The 14820-nt window shown below is 37.3% G+C and overlaps 2 protein-coding genes across 7 annotated transcripts in view; one reads left to right on the forward strand and one right to left on the reverse strand.

Annotated features, from left to right (window-relative positions):
* LOC107754269 (exostosin-1b) overlaps positions 1 to 9234 on the forward strand; it is a 91852-nt gene extending 82618 nt beyond the window's left edge. For both annotated transcript variants that reach the window (XM_016570651.1, XM_016570652.1), the window contains exons 7-11: positions 1839 to 1934; positions 5197 to 5286; positions 7189 to 7349; positions 8374 to 8545; positions 8616 to 9234. In XM_016570651.1, the coding sequence (XP_016426137.1) occupies positions 1839 to 1934; positions 5197 to 5286; positions 7189 to 7349; positions 8374 to 8545; positions 8616 to 8801 (705 nt within the window). In that variant the 3' untranslated portion in view covers positions 8802 to 9234. The remainder of the gene's footprint in view (positions 1 to 1838; positions 1935 to 5196; positions 5287 to 7188; positions 7350 to 8373; positions 8546 to 8615) is intronic.
* Positions 9235 to 10585: 1351 nt separating this feature from the next.
* LOC107754270 (mediator of RNA polymerase II transcription subunit 30-like) overlaps positions 10586 to 14820 on the reverse strand; it is a 22675-nt gene continuing 18440 nt past the window's right edge. For all 5 annotated transcript variants that reach the window (XM_016570656.1, XM_016570654.1, XM_016570655.1 and 2 more), the window contains exon 5: positions 10586 to 12873. In XM_016570656.1, the coding sequence (XP_016426142.1) occupies positions 12778 to 12873 (96 nt within the window). In that variant the 3' untranslated portion in view covers positions 10586 to 12777. The remainder of the gene's footprint in view (positions 12874 to 14820) is intronic.

The raw sequence follows: 14820 nt of genomic DNA on the forward strand, positions 1-14820 counted from the left end.
GCCTCTTGGTTAAATGTTAACCCTAGCCTCTTTAATTAAGTAAAAGTGATTTTAATTAACAGTATGGGTATTTCTGAACATACATTATTAATTACTGTAAAAAGTCTTTAATTTGACTTTTTAAAACTCTGTAGATATCCTGACTTATCAAAATCAAGTAGTCTGTGGATTGAACGACTGGTCAAATAAACTGGACACCTGGAAAAAATTAGGCTTGCTTTGAGTTTAATACATTTCTAATGGGATGTTAACATAAAGTTGGATAATTTTTTGAAGACTAAATTGGATATATCTAAGCTATCATTTGTATAATTCTCACTACACAATTGTTCAGTTGTTGGATGACTAGTTGACTGAACTTTAGCATCCACCCCAGTACGGGGCTTCACTCATGTTGACATGCTATCTTTGCCTCGCTCCTCCATGAATGCAGTTTGCATTATCAAAAAATCCAACCTTCAGGCTTTGTTTTGTTTCGAAGAGATTAAGTAGTTTAATTATGTCTCTGATCTTATTATAGATTATAGAATACTTAAGAGTTTGAAGAGGCCTCCTGATCCTCCTGCATGTAATATCATTAGACAGACAAGCTTTCATTTATTGTTCTGCTCCGTGGTTTGAGAGCTACGTGACTCTGCGATTGGGCATTAATGAAATGAAAGATGCGGTTAAGTAAAAGGCTTGATGGCAGTTTATATCACCAGCGCATTAAAACAGGATTTTAAAATCAGTGCATTAATATAGTACTTTTTCATTTTGAACAGCCCTTGCGTGTAATAAAGATTCTCATCGAGCCTGCATCATGTCCAGATGCCATTGCCAATGTATTCGTGAACAACAAAAAGTGCCCTGAAAACTAAAATGTAATAAAATAAAAAAATATTTTTTATTTAATTATTTAATATTTAAATATTTTATATAAATACATTTGAAATATTTTCTATTTAAATATTATTATTATTTATTTATTTTTTTTAGGGAAAGTTAAATCTGATCAGCAAGCCTAGGTCTTTACCCAATTTTACTTTCTCGCCTTTATTGCTTTTCTGACAGCTTATTCAGTGTGCGCGTGTCTGTTCATGTTTTGATGTCAAGACCAAAGAAATGAGACCAGAGACCTAATAATTTCAGCATTTTAAATTCTCATTTATATGCATTTATTTTTCTTGTGGGTTTTTAAAACTTTTTGATAGTCTATCACTGTTTTGTTGTACATGTAAATGTGCTCTTAATGAGTTGTTTAACCCCGCTCTGTGAACTAGCTGACTTCTAAATCACAGACACTCTCTGAGAGGAAGGGCCCCTCTTAAAATGTTCCACATGAAACATTTATGAGTGTTAACGTAAAACCAGAGCCAGAGTTGTAATCACTCAAAGACACTTGAAAGTGACAAAATGAATTTAAAAAAAAAACCTCACGGCTATGACAAGCTGTAAATTGAAACTGACATTGCATGCCAAATTTGCGACATTCCAGGCTAATGCTAAAACCAGATAAACAATTACAGAAATGTGTGCGAACTTCACAGAGTGAAAGCCCTGAGTGAAGTCCCTGAGACCTTTCAATGTGGCATGTTTGGCATTCACGGCATACATTTTACTGTCGCATGCTGTTTAAGTGTGTCTTTTTAATGAAGTATGACTGTGTATAAAAGTATGGAATACAGTATATTATGATTTGTATTATTTATTTTCTTTGGAAAGAAACATGCGACTGGATCTGATTTTAGTCTCTCTGCCCCCGAGGCCTCAGTAAAAGAAATGTACTGTATAATTCAAAAGAATGCATAGTTTTGAAAATTGCTTTGTTTCTGACCTCTTTCTTTGTTTTTTCTCAGATTATTGTATTGTGGAATTGTGACAAGCCTTTACCTGCCAAGCATCGATGGCCGGCCACCTCAGTGCCCATTATTGTAATTGAAGGAGAGAACAAGGTGATATACAGTACGGTTTCTTTGAGATTTCAATAAGGTTTCCCAAGTTGTTTCCACTTTTTGACAAATGACATTATGACAGCATTAGATGTGTCACAAAGTCTAAAAATAAATTGAAAAAATAAATGCATGAAACTTTGTGAATGCTGGTTTTAATGTATACTCTAATTTTTGTTTTTTATTATTACTGCTTTTATTCATCAAGGCACCTTAACTTGATCAAAAGTAACAGTAAAAACTTACAAAAAAATCTATTTAAAAAATAAATGCTGTTCTTGTGAACTTTCTATTCGTCAAACAATCATGTAAAATGTATCACAAAAATATTATGCAGCACAACTGTTTTTAATATTGATAATAAGAAATGTTTCCAGAGTATAAAATCAGCATATTAGAATGAATTCTGAAGGATCATGTGACACTGAAGACTGGAGTAAAGGCTGCTGAAATTACTATAGGACAATAGTGTGTCAGTAATGCAAAATGACAATAGAGTCATTTAATTAGTCATTTAACAAGACGCTTTTATCCAAAGCGAAATTAATGCTTTTATTCATCAAGGCACCTTAAATTGATTAAAAGTAACAGTAAAGACTTCTATAATGTTACCAAAAAAATCTATTTCAAATGAATGCTGTTCTTGTGAACTTTCTATTCATCAAAGAATTATATAAAATGTATCAGTTTCCACAAAAATATCAATCATCACAATTGTTTTCATTTACATTTACATTTAGTCAAGTCACCTTTATTTCTATAGCGCTTTTAACAATACAGATTGTGTCAAAGCAACTTGGATTCAGCTGCTTGGATTGAGTTGGGCAGGTCATTCCACCAGGAGGGAACAGTTAATGTAAAAGTCAGTGAAAGTGATTTCAACATTGATATTAATAAGAAATGTTTCCTGAGTATCAAATCAGCATAGAATGATTTCTGAAGGATCATGGGTAACACTTTAGTATAGGGACCAATTCTCACTATTAACTAGTTGCTTATTAGCATGCCTTTTATTAACATATTGGCTGTTTATTAGTACTTATAAAGCACATATTCTGCAAGAATCCCTAATCCTACCCCATACCTAAACTTAACAACTACCTACTAACTATTAATGAGCAGCAAATTAGGAGTTTATTGAGGCAAACATCGTAATTAATTGTTTGTTAATAGCAAGAATTGGACCTTAAAATAAAGTGTGACCGGATCATGTGACACTGAATAATGGAGTAATGGCTGCTCAAATTTACATTTCAAAATAGAAAAATTGTGGTTTTTAATTGTTCTAGTATTTCACAGTATTACTGTACTTGATGAGCATAAGAAAATCCTTTCAAAAACATTTTGAACGGTAGTGTATATGTAATGTTTTTCATTGGTAATGAAAGTTATTGCCCTGATAAAGTCTTTTTCACAAAATTGTGACTATATTTATAAGTATTGCAGTAAAATATTCGTGACACACAACAGAACATCCTGCACTTTTATAGTTGCTCATAGGGCTTGTGTGGATGTTTCTGGTGTAGGCTAAAGCTGTGGAACAGAGAGGGACTGTGAGTGTTGAGTGTTGTTTCCCAGTGTTTGGAGCAGAGAGGGATTAGTTTTCCTCTGGCTGAGGGAAGAGAGCAGTGAAGTAGTGCCAGTCAGCCTGTGGTTTGTACGGCTTGTGGCGGTCTTGTTTACAGAGTGGTGTGTGTGTGTGTGTGTTCCCACCCAGACTAGCTGACGAGGAGACAGCTCTTTTAAGCCGTGATTGACAGCCTGGTCCCATGCCACAATGAAGTGTTGCTTTAGGCATTTTCCTTATTAAACACTCCCATTTCTACAGTATATGAGATCCTACAGAGAATACCGTGCCTTTCAGACTCACTTCCTGTGGTACAGCTGTGCTGCACTGGATTTCATTAAGGACTGCATGAAACAACATTAACTTCTTATTGAGAATTGGTTTAATTTGATTGAAGCGTAAAATTCCAAGGAAAGTAATATAAGGCGGGACTTGGTTTTAGCCATTGAGATTGGATAGTGAAAAACTATTTTGTGAATATAAAATTTCCTGTCCATGCAAGCTGACTTGCGTCAACAGAAAAGTTGGAAAAGGCAGAGAATATTTTAATAAAAGATACATTTTAGATTTTTTTTTTTATCCTTTGTAAATGTTTTTTTTTTTTTTTTTAAGAATAACAAGCATGCAAAAACATGCACTGTTATATGATTGTAAATAAGGGCACTTTTTTTTGTTTGTTTTTTTTTTAGTAGGGAATTTTAGAAGTGATGCACCCTAATGAATTTTTTTACAGAGACCAAAATTAGCATTTTCATTTAGCCAGAAACCAAAAAAAAAATTTGGTAACTAAATCTGGGTTATTGAACCTTGCTGTTCACAGTGTTGTTTTCTCATGTGAAAAATTAAACCAGTTTAAGTTCTTCTGCCAAGAAGCAGAATTAGCCAAGCTTATCCATGTTTTGTGCATGAAATGGACGCTGACACAGTCAAAACACAAATATTTTCTGTTTAAAACTTCTTAGTTGTAGCTATTAGTAGTAATGTATTAGTGGCGGAAAATGATCATGAAATGCATCTAAGGGAAATCTACTTGAAACATGACTCAACTCAATTTTCAAACTTGTGGTGCGGCACTATGGCGTCTGTGGATTTGAAGGAAAGAGATGTGAGATGTCCAGCGTTAGATTTAATCCTGACTTCACGGGGCCATCACTCACCTGCACGTGCCTCATCTTTCACCTTCATATTGTGGCTGTGGCTTTCTAGATGTGGAGTGTTCCCTGCGGGCACTGCTAGCAGACTGCTCGTGTGACTGAGGGGGGATTTACAATGGGAAGCACGTGTATTATTTCCTGTTTAGTTGTGCTTTTAGACACCGTCTTCTTTCTGTGTATTTATGACTCCGTTTGTCACTTCCTGACACTGTTTTGACGTTTAGTGCCATTGAGGCTTGATTTGTCCATATGTGTTTTGACAAAAGTTAAATGAAATGTTTGCATGTTTATGAAGCACTGTGAGGGGATGTGTGTGGGTGGCCTGTTGTTGTATGCGTCTGTGACAGGACTTCAATGTGTGTCTCGTTTTGTAAATTTCTGCATCTTATTAGTGATCAGCCACACATGCACAACAGTAACCAAACATTTGGAGTTTAATCCAAACAGAGAAAAATATGAAGAGAGGCATTTTCCTTTTATACAAGCTTTCTATCTGAAGTCTTTAGATAAAATCTGACCGTACATATTTCTTTTCTCTCTGTAGGTCATGAGCAGTCGGTTTCAGCCCTATGACAGTATCATCAGCGATGCAGTGTTAAGTCTGGATGAGGACACTGTGTTGTCAACCACTGAGGTATGGACTATAATTCTCTCTGACTCACACATCAGCAGTGAGAGTGACTGCCGTCCTGAGCTCTGTTAGCCTGTGGCCCTGCAGCACTGCTGAAGACGGCACTTCCTCCTGGAAAGTTTCCTTTTTCATTTTCTATCACTATTCATGGCTGTAAATGTCATCTTTCTTTTCTGGGGTCTTCGACAGGAGGTCAGAGACGTTTTTATTTTAGCTTTGTCGAAGTTAATGTGTGCGATTTAATGTAGCTGTAGTTATTAATGATGTTAATTTACAAAGATTTGATTTGGAATCATCAAAGCTGATTGAAATGTTTGTTTAGATTGAAACCGATCAGCCCCTGTTTTTGGGAAAGGTTTTTTTGGTTGTTGTTTTTTATGGTTTATCATTATTAAACAAACCAAGATGGTACATTCAACAAAATTAATTTATTTGAATCATTTACATTTACATTACATACATTTAATTAACATAATTAACATAGTTATCATCAAAACTCAACAAGTAAAATGACATTCATGAGTAAAACACCATTCATAGAAATGTGAACGTCAGTGACGGACATTTGCAAAGATTAAATCCATAAAGTAGTACAAATTTTATTTATTGAATTTTTGCAGATCTACATTATATTGTATATATAATGAATATATGAATAATGAATATATATATATATTTAATTATGTAATAATTATATATTATATAAATAAAATAATTATAGCTAATAGCTATAAAATCTAAAAATACTACATACATAATACAGATGTACAGTATATATATATATATTGTTTTTAAACATTTTTGTTTGTTGACGGTCATGTGTATAATTTTATATATGAAAGTTTAGCCAGTCATAACAGAGGTCATTTACATATGGGTACAGTACAATAGCCAGAATACCCTGAATGGATCAAACAGATGAAAAATGGTGGAAGTTTTTGTTGGAAAACAACTTGAATAACATCATAAGTGTGCCTCAGGGAACGAGACTGCTCCTTTCCTGGCCCTATATTAAAAATAGCATCCATTGCAGCTAACAATAGGGCAGATGTCGGATCCATAACCCTGTAGCTCCTTAAAGTGAAAGACGCCTTATCGTTTGAGCAGGCTTGTGATCGCTCCCTCCTCAGCCGCTCTCGGATTAAACCCCCAACCTTTCAGCTGGCAGTGCAGATTTGGTAACCACCATGCTTCCGCCACCCATAATCAGCTCAGCATGGCCTCTTCAGCCCTCGGTTCCTCCCTCTCTCAGCTTCTTCTGTCCCCTGCATTAGTGGCACTCTGCAGTGTACGCCAGTGAGAAATGGCCATCCCTTATCAGAGGCAGCAGAGTCAGTGTGAACGCGCACAGCTGAAGTCAACCTCCTAAACCTGTCTTCCCTCCTGTGCCTTGCTCTTTTCTTCCTGAAATGGAGATCTTTAATCATGTGTTATCTTGACCACACTGCAGGGAAACTCCAATTACTCTTTCTTTCTTGAACTCCCCCTCCCAAATAACCCCATTTGTGTAGCTGGAGACTTTGGCATTACATGTGAGGCGGATGTACTGCCGGTGGGGTTACGCCAAGGTTTCAGTGTATATAGTTAGTCTGTTTGTGTGTGTCTGTATGTGTGTGGTTCAATTCACTGCTGACTTGAGATCCTGCTGAGGCTCCGCCGCTGACACTTTTGATGTGTTTCAGTAATTATTTGTTTAAATGCTTTGATCTTCGAAAAAGGAGGGCATCTTCTCAGCCTGCAGCTTTGAAAGCGTGTTTGTGTATGTGTGCGTGTATCTTTGTGTCTGGATTTTGTCATGAGAGAGCCTTCATGCCACCATCCTCGATTCTTTATTCCTTCTTTTTAACTCGTTATACCGCTGGTTTGGCAAGTAGCTTCTAACTTGAGCTAAACGTTGCCTTGCAGGTGGACTTTGCCTTCACGGTGTGGCAGAGTTTCCCTGAGAGAATCGTGGGATATCCAGCCCGCAGTCATTTCTGGGACAATAATAAGGAGCGCTGGGGTTACACCTCCAAATGGACCAATGACTATTCCATGGTTCTCACCGGAGCTGCCATTTACCACAGGTACTGCATGTGGAAACAGCTGCTTCACTGGGAGGAAATTAGGGCAGTGCCTTCCCGTTACATTTTATTTGCACCGGTGCATTTCTACTGCAATTGTTTGGGGTCATTTTTTTGCCAGAAAGGAAAACTTCTATTCAGTAATGATGCATTAAATTGATTAAAAGTGAAAGGAAAGACTTTATTTAAAATAAATGCTGTACTTGTGAAATTTATATTCATCCAAGAAAAAAAAAAAAAAGTTTCCACAACAATATTAACTATTCTCATCATTGTTGATAAGAAATTTTGAATGTCACATCAGCATAGTAGAATGACTGTATATGATAGATCATATGATAGGTCGAGTAAACGCTTAATGAAATTCATTAGAATTATTCATTCTAAAAGTTAGGTAATATGCTGGTTATGTCCAAAATCAAAAGCAGTAACATCACAAATTTTCATAATTCTAGACATCTTTAAAATGTAGATTACCATTGCGATAAGTAGACTAGGCGATATTTTGTAAATATTAATACGATTATAATAATCTTCAGATTAAACCGAATCATGATCTTAAACAGGAAGTAGTCCAAATATAAGGATCTGTTTCTATCATGGTAACACCCCAGACATGAGGATGAGGACATGATTTTTCTTAAAATATCACAAAAGTATTTATATAAAATTATTTTCTTGCCAATATAATTATTTTATGATGTAATTGTATTTAATTTAACATGCATAATATTTATTTTAAATAAAGATTTTCAGATTATTATTTTTGTAAAGTTGATTGGCACCACCTGCCACCACAAATGTAGAATTGTTCAATTGTGTCAGAAAAACATGATTTGCAGTTTCCGTAGTAAGCTAGAAACTTGGGGCTGATTATTAAAAGGCTGATATTGTTTTTTTTGCAGTTAACGAAAAAAAAAATCAATATCTCTTATCCAGTCCAATACTGAGCTTTTGAATTTATGATTTGGTTGTCTCAACCTGTCCTTGACAATGTCCATGCCCTCCATTCTGTCCTTTTCTCCAGATATTACCACTTCCTGTATACCAACTTCCTGCCAAGTAGCCTGAAGAGCATGGTGGACCAGCTGGCCAACTGTGAGGACATCCTCATGAACTTCCTAGTGTCTGCTGTCACCAAGCTGCCGCCCATCAAGGTCACACAAAAAAAGCAGTACAAGGAGACCATGATGGGTCAGGTAAGTGTAGATAATTAAACCTACATGAGCTTGAGCAAGCCATCTAACGTTGTGCATCTGTTCCTCTTAGTCATCTCGAGCCTCGCGTTGGGCGGACCCGGACCACTTTGCCCAGCGTCAGACCTGCATGAACAAGTTCGCCAGCTGGTTTGGCGTTATGCCACTGGTCCACTCCCAAATGAGACTGGACCCCATTCTGTTTAAGGACCAGGTCTCCATCCTCCGTAAGAAATACAGGGAGATTGAGCGGCTCTGACCAGACTGGCGCCCCTTGATGGACATTCAACAGGGGGCCGCAATAGACTCACCAGAGCTGAGGAGGACCATAGTGGTTCAGTTTTCCCTTCAGCACACAAGCAAAGGACAAAGACAGCAGGATGTGACGGCCTCTGTGGACCTTCAGACACACGTGACACACTTTTAACTCTTCGGAAGATTTCGTTTTGTTTCAAGGTTGGTAACAAATGCCACAGAAAAACTCCTCTTTCCCAGCACATGAGCGAGTTGTTGGAAGACAGGAGGGACGCATCCTCGTGTTAGCACTTCTTCACCCCGCCACATCGAGATCCATCCATCCATCCTCCTGCCTCGGATGTCAGCATCACTTTCTCTGAATCAGTTCTTTCCAAGGTCTTGAGTAGGGCTGCACGATAAATCGCATGCGATATTTAACGCGCATCTTGTCAGAAAGCCGGTTCTGTAATCAGCGGTAAATCTCCATCACGTGCGTGCTTTCACATTGAGCAGCATTAACTACACAGAGCCGTTGTTCACTGATGAGCAGCGCAAAAAATCGCGCGAATATGAACGTGGTTTTGCGCTGCTCGTCAGTGAACAACGGCTCTGTGTAGTTAATGCTGCTCAATGTGAAAGCCCGCAGGTGATGGGAGATTTACCGCTGATTACAGAAGCGGCTTTACTGATAAGATGCGCGTTAAATATCGCATGCGATTTATCGTGCAGCCCTAGTCTTGAGCCATGATTGTGTACGATTGAGCCCATGCTTTTATTTCCAAGTTTGAGGTGTTAGGGTTTTTTTCCTTTTCGAAAGACTTCATAATCATTTCGTTTCAGTGGAAGTGATTCAAGGCTATGATGTAGACAGTGAAGGTGAAAAGTTCACAGACGCAGATATTGCAGTGTGCAAAAAAGGGCCATAACATTACATTAAAAACGATGGTCCCTCTTATTAGTGGCATAAAAACCATGTATACACCCTGCAGTATTTTATTTCTTATTTTCAAAAATGGTGCCAAGACTAATGAGTTGCCTTAAGTGGCTTGCCAAACCCTCCCTACCTAATTAATTCATGCAAATCCACCTTAAAGTGTATTAAAAAATATAACTAGAAATCCCTAAATCTTCATGTTATTAAACAGCCCGACTTGGAAAAAAATGTTTGTCATAGTCAAGAGAAAAATTAGCATGGAAACAAAGGCAGAGCTTACAGTGCAGTAACACCATCTGTTTAGGTGAGAAAACTTTCATAGACATCAGCGCATGACAGGTTGCATTGTAAGGACTTATGGCTGTAATTTAAGTGAGACGTCTCTCACCTCCTCTATCTTCCCTGTCCCTGTGAAAAATGAGCTGTCCGTCAAAGTTCAATGAACACTGCCTCAATTCTCCCCTTCGGCCTCCTATTTTAAATGCGACTCCTTCGCATATAAAACTCACTCAGCCACAAATGGACACCTGGCAAATTTATGTCCCCTAGAAAGTGGCAAGTATGCTTCTATTCCATCAAAATGTACATCCATTCTTGTTGATTTCATATCAAGGGAACGGCTCTCAAGACTTTGGGTGTTGTTTCACTGTTTTCCAGAGTTAGAGTGGAGCATGTTGTCAGTCTCCGCTCACAGGTACTTGAATGTCTGATGACTTGAAGGAGTGCCGTGCTTTAGTGGCCTTTTGTGAAGGTGACTGGACTTAAAATGTGCCAGCTGTGAGCCAAAGCCTTTTTTTTCCTTTTCATGTTTTCTGCACATAATGCATCAGAATGCGGTTGATGCTGTGACATGATGTACACTACATATTTTGTTATCCCCCATCATGGTCAGCCCACGCTGAAATTGAAATGCATACCTGACACTGAATGTTTAGGAACCCGAGTTTCAGACTTCAATTGTTGTGCATTGTATTTTAATAAGCTATTTGACATTGAATCATGAGTTAAAGGTCTGAGAAATTTGCCGTAATGCTCCTGTGATTCATCTGACATTATCCGAATGAACTGGCCTGAATGAAATTTTAAAATGTCCATCTTGACATTAACGTTTAGGTGCTTGCTTGAATCTTGTTATACAAGTATGTGAATTAATTTCAAGTCCCTGAAAGCTTCTACTATAATTGCCCTCTTAACAGTTGCATAAAATGTTCATTAGTTAATTAGTTGTCTTTGTCATCCTTTTCTGTCTTTTTTTTTTTTAACAAACGGCACACATCTGGTTAAGTTTTAAGTTCAGCAAATCATCTAATTTAAAAATGTATGTCCAGCATTTATACCTATGATTGTCATTATGATGTCATATCACACAATTAATGTCTGGCCTCGCACAATTTCATCAGCCAATTATGTACACTTCAAATACAATGTACATAATCCTTGTTCATACAGCTGGATCTACACAATTACATATAGGATGATGCATCCAAGATGATTTTAGCAGGTAGATGTGTGCATCAGATGTCTGTTTTGATTAATATGTGCATCCCATCCTGTCACGATGCCCTTGCCAACACTGTCATCAGGGCTCATGATATGTCCAGATCTGCCCAAGGCCCTTGTCAGTGCACAGCATGTGTGCAGACGACACACTGATAGGTGTTTGCATTGACGCCAATGTTATTTTAATTACCCAGCTTAACGTGACAAAGCCATTCATTTGAAATTGGCCTGTTGAATGCTGCTGCTATCACTACACACTTGCAAGATCACCAAAGAATCTTGGCAAATTTAAACTCATGCAATTGTATTATGTTGTCGTTAGCAAACTGATTCTTGCATTGTTTCTATACTTTTTCGTTCTGTCGAAATCATCCTGTCTCGAGGCTAACTGGTCAAATTAGCATCTGATTTATCTTACATTATGTTCTGTGATTAGCAATAAGCAATATGGAGTCATGCTCAAAAACATCACTGATCTCTCCCTGATTGTGCCTTTTGATTCAACTGAGTTGAGTTTGTGACCCCCGCTGTCACATGGGACAGAAGCAGCAAAATCTTTCAAATAAAGTTGCGTCATCTGCGGACACTAAAGTTTCACAGCATCTGTTAAACACTCGACTGTATTGCTCACGTTAGGCTGTTAACCAGACTTGCATGACCACTTTAGACTATTTATGAGTAAATACCGATTTGTTTTGGGTTATTTTTGTTCAGAGCTGTTTGTTTTGCTCCCTCCTGTCCTGACCCTTCATCCCAGTAATTAACAGAGGACTTTTTATAGAGGTGATAAAGAAATTGCAAAATGCCAATTTTGTATGAATGATTTATAAGAAAATGAATAAAGTCATATTTGATGCTATAACGACATGACTTGCATGTTTTTTTTTCCGATTAGAGGTTACAGATTAGGGATTACAAATAATGTAAGGTATATTGAACCGTACATGCTGGAATTGAGCACTATTGATTGTGCAGTTACTGTAGACAGCTGTGCATTTATTTTCTTTTTGAATAGGATGCTTTTATATCTAATATTAAAATCAGACCATTTGTTCTTGATTTTTTTTTTTTTTAAATAGAAGTCACATTGGACAAGCATTGGTATATGTTTATACTTAATAGATATATTAACACCACACTAATATGCAATACGTTTCATACAATATTTTTCTGTAAGTTATGATTGAACTATAACTATACTATACAGTTTAACCGTAAATAGCAGCCATCGCTCATGCAAAATATGAGTATACTTGCGTAAAAGGTTCATTTTAAAGCATATCTGAGTGAATGAGCAGACTGCTCAGACCTAATGTTCATCAGGTTGAAAATTGAATCCAAGACAGCTGAACCGAATTGGTATTTCAACCGTGTGTTATGAATGTAGCAGAATTTCTTCAGTCCAGTCCTCGTTTCGCTTCCTACCTTCTCTCAATTTTGTGCCTCGCTGCTCTTTCCTGCATCTGTCTTACGTGTCCCGCTGAAAACAGCTCATGAATGCAGCGAATACAGGCAGTGTATGTACAACAGTGTATGACTGTGCACACGCATATGTGTGTGTGTTTCAGCTCCTGACAGCCAGCATGGAGTTGATCTCCCAGATGAGGTTTCTGAGTTGGTCCATAATCATCTTCAGCTGCTGGTTCTTCTGTTTGAGTTTCTGTGATAAAAATGGAAATAAACATTTTCAGTTATTGAGCTGTTAAAGGGGTCATATGATGTGATTTCAAGTTTTCCTTTCTCTTTGGAGTGTTACAAGCTGATTGTGCATAGATAAGATCCCTGAAGTTGCAAAGACTAAAGTCTCAAAACCAAAGAGATATTCTTTATCAAAGTTAAGACTCTGCCACGCCCCCCTAAAACGGCTCGTTCTAACACGCCCCCACATATCTACCTCACTATGTGAAAATATTTGAATAATGCCGCCCAAACGTTCATGCAAAGAAAGAAGGCGTGGTTTCAGTAATAATGATCTTTAAAAAAGCATCATATGACCCCTTTAATATGCAGCACTGGTGAGCAGAACATCACTGACATAACATTTTTCAATAGTGTAACAGCACAGCTATTTTCAAAATGATGTAGCAGAGGTTTTTTTTCCCAACAACTACCTGTGTAGCATGACAAAACTCATCTTATGCCACATTATATGTCATTATTTCAGTGTGCAGAGCTGTAAAGCCAGTAATGTAAGCAAACTCACAGAATAGTGTGATCAGTTGTATTCACTGTGTAGTGTAGTGCATGTGCATCTGTAGCGCCACAGCAACAGAAACTAGATTTTGCCTGAGACAAAAATTAAATGTGATGGAATAACATGGTGCTGCTGGATAATTTTGATTGGGCCCAGTCTTTGTTTTTGCATGTAGCATGCCAATAACACAAGCTGAAATTATACAGTGCGACCAGTGTATTCCAGTTGATGAACAAATGTCTTTTAATGAATCAGTCAAAAGACTCACAAACTCAAACTGGTTTGAATCACTCTAAAGAGCTACTGAACGTCTGACCATCTGTAGGCAAAGATGCCCATTCTCAAAACAGTTTGAAATGGCATTAAATAGTTGTACATGATACTTAGGATGGTGGGAATGTCTTGCTTCATTTAAAGACGAAAGTAATCTAAAAAATAATTAAGATGAAAATAAAGATAAAAAATGAAGATAAAGATTTTTTTAAAAGTCACAAAACCTTTTTTATTTCTTATTACATGGCGAAAACAAACAAAAAAACAATGGTGAGATGTAAACATAACTAGGGCTTCCACACCGATCAGATGATTGAGTTAGTTCATTCAGTGAAGAATTCATCACACTGACTCAAACTGGTATCTCGAGTTTTTTAAATGATTCACTGAAAAAAAAAAACAGCTCAGAAGAGTCATTTGCTCATGAACCAGACTATAGTTGCACTATGTGCTTGTCTAGCAGTAAAATGTGATGATTATGTGAGATAACACATGAAACATGTTTTCTTGCCAATATTTGGCATTACACTGTGCTTCTTATATTCGATTCACAAGGCAAACTCACATTCATAACTCAGATAAAACAATTTATTTTAGTGTGTTGCTGGAGATTATCACTGAAAAGCGGTGCTGAAAACACTGCTGCATGCTGTATTTGTGTAAATATTTAAATAACATCACCTTAAGTAGCCTCAATACATTTCGTTGCTTTTGTTAGTTTAACTGCTTTATGAAAAGGACTATATAGTTATATACTCAGTAGGGGTGGAACGGTTCGCGGAAAAAAATCGAACCGGTTCTCCACACACGGTTCGGCACGCGCTAGGACCGCGGTTCAATCAAAATCTGACAACGCATCTGTAATATGGTTTGCTATAAATAACACGTAAAACAAACAGGGTTCTGCTAATGTATGTTTCTGTTGATGGATGCGCATTCTGGCTTCCCAGTGCATTACAACAACAGCAATAAAAAAAAAAATTTTTTAAACGTGGACAAAGTTTCAGATTTTGTCCGACAAACCATTCACTCTTGTTCAATGCGAGTGCTGTATGCTGGAATATGAGCAGTCATTTATTTCGTCATCACCCGGGTGCTGATAGCGCGCGCGCACAGGCGACACACGTTGATATCTGTGTT

The sequence above is a fragment of the Sinocyclocheilus rhinocerous genome, unplaced genomic scaffold (genome assembly GCF_001515625.1).
Source record: "Sinocyclocheilus rhinocerous isolate Xijiao unplaced genomic scaffold, SAMN03320098_v1.1 scaffold262, whole genome shotgun sequence".
NCBI lineage: Eukaryota > Metazoa > Chordata > Actinopteri > Cypriniformes > Cyprinidae > Sinocyclocheilus > Sinocyclocheilus rhinocerous.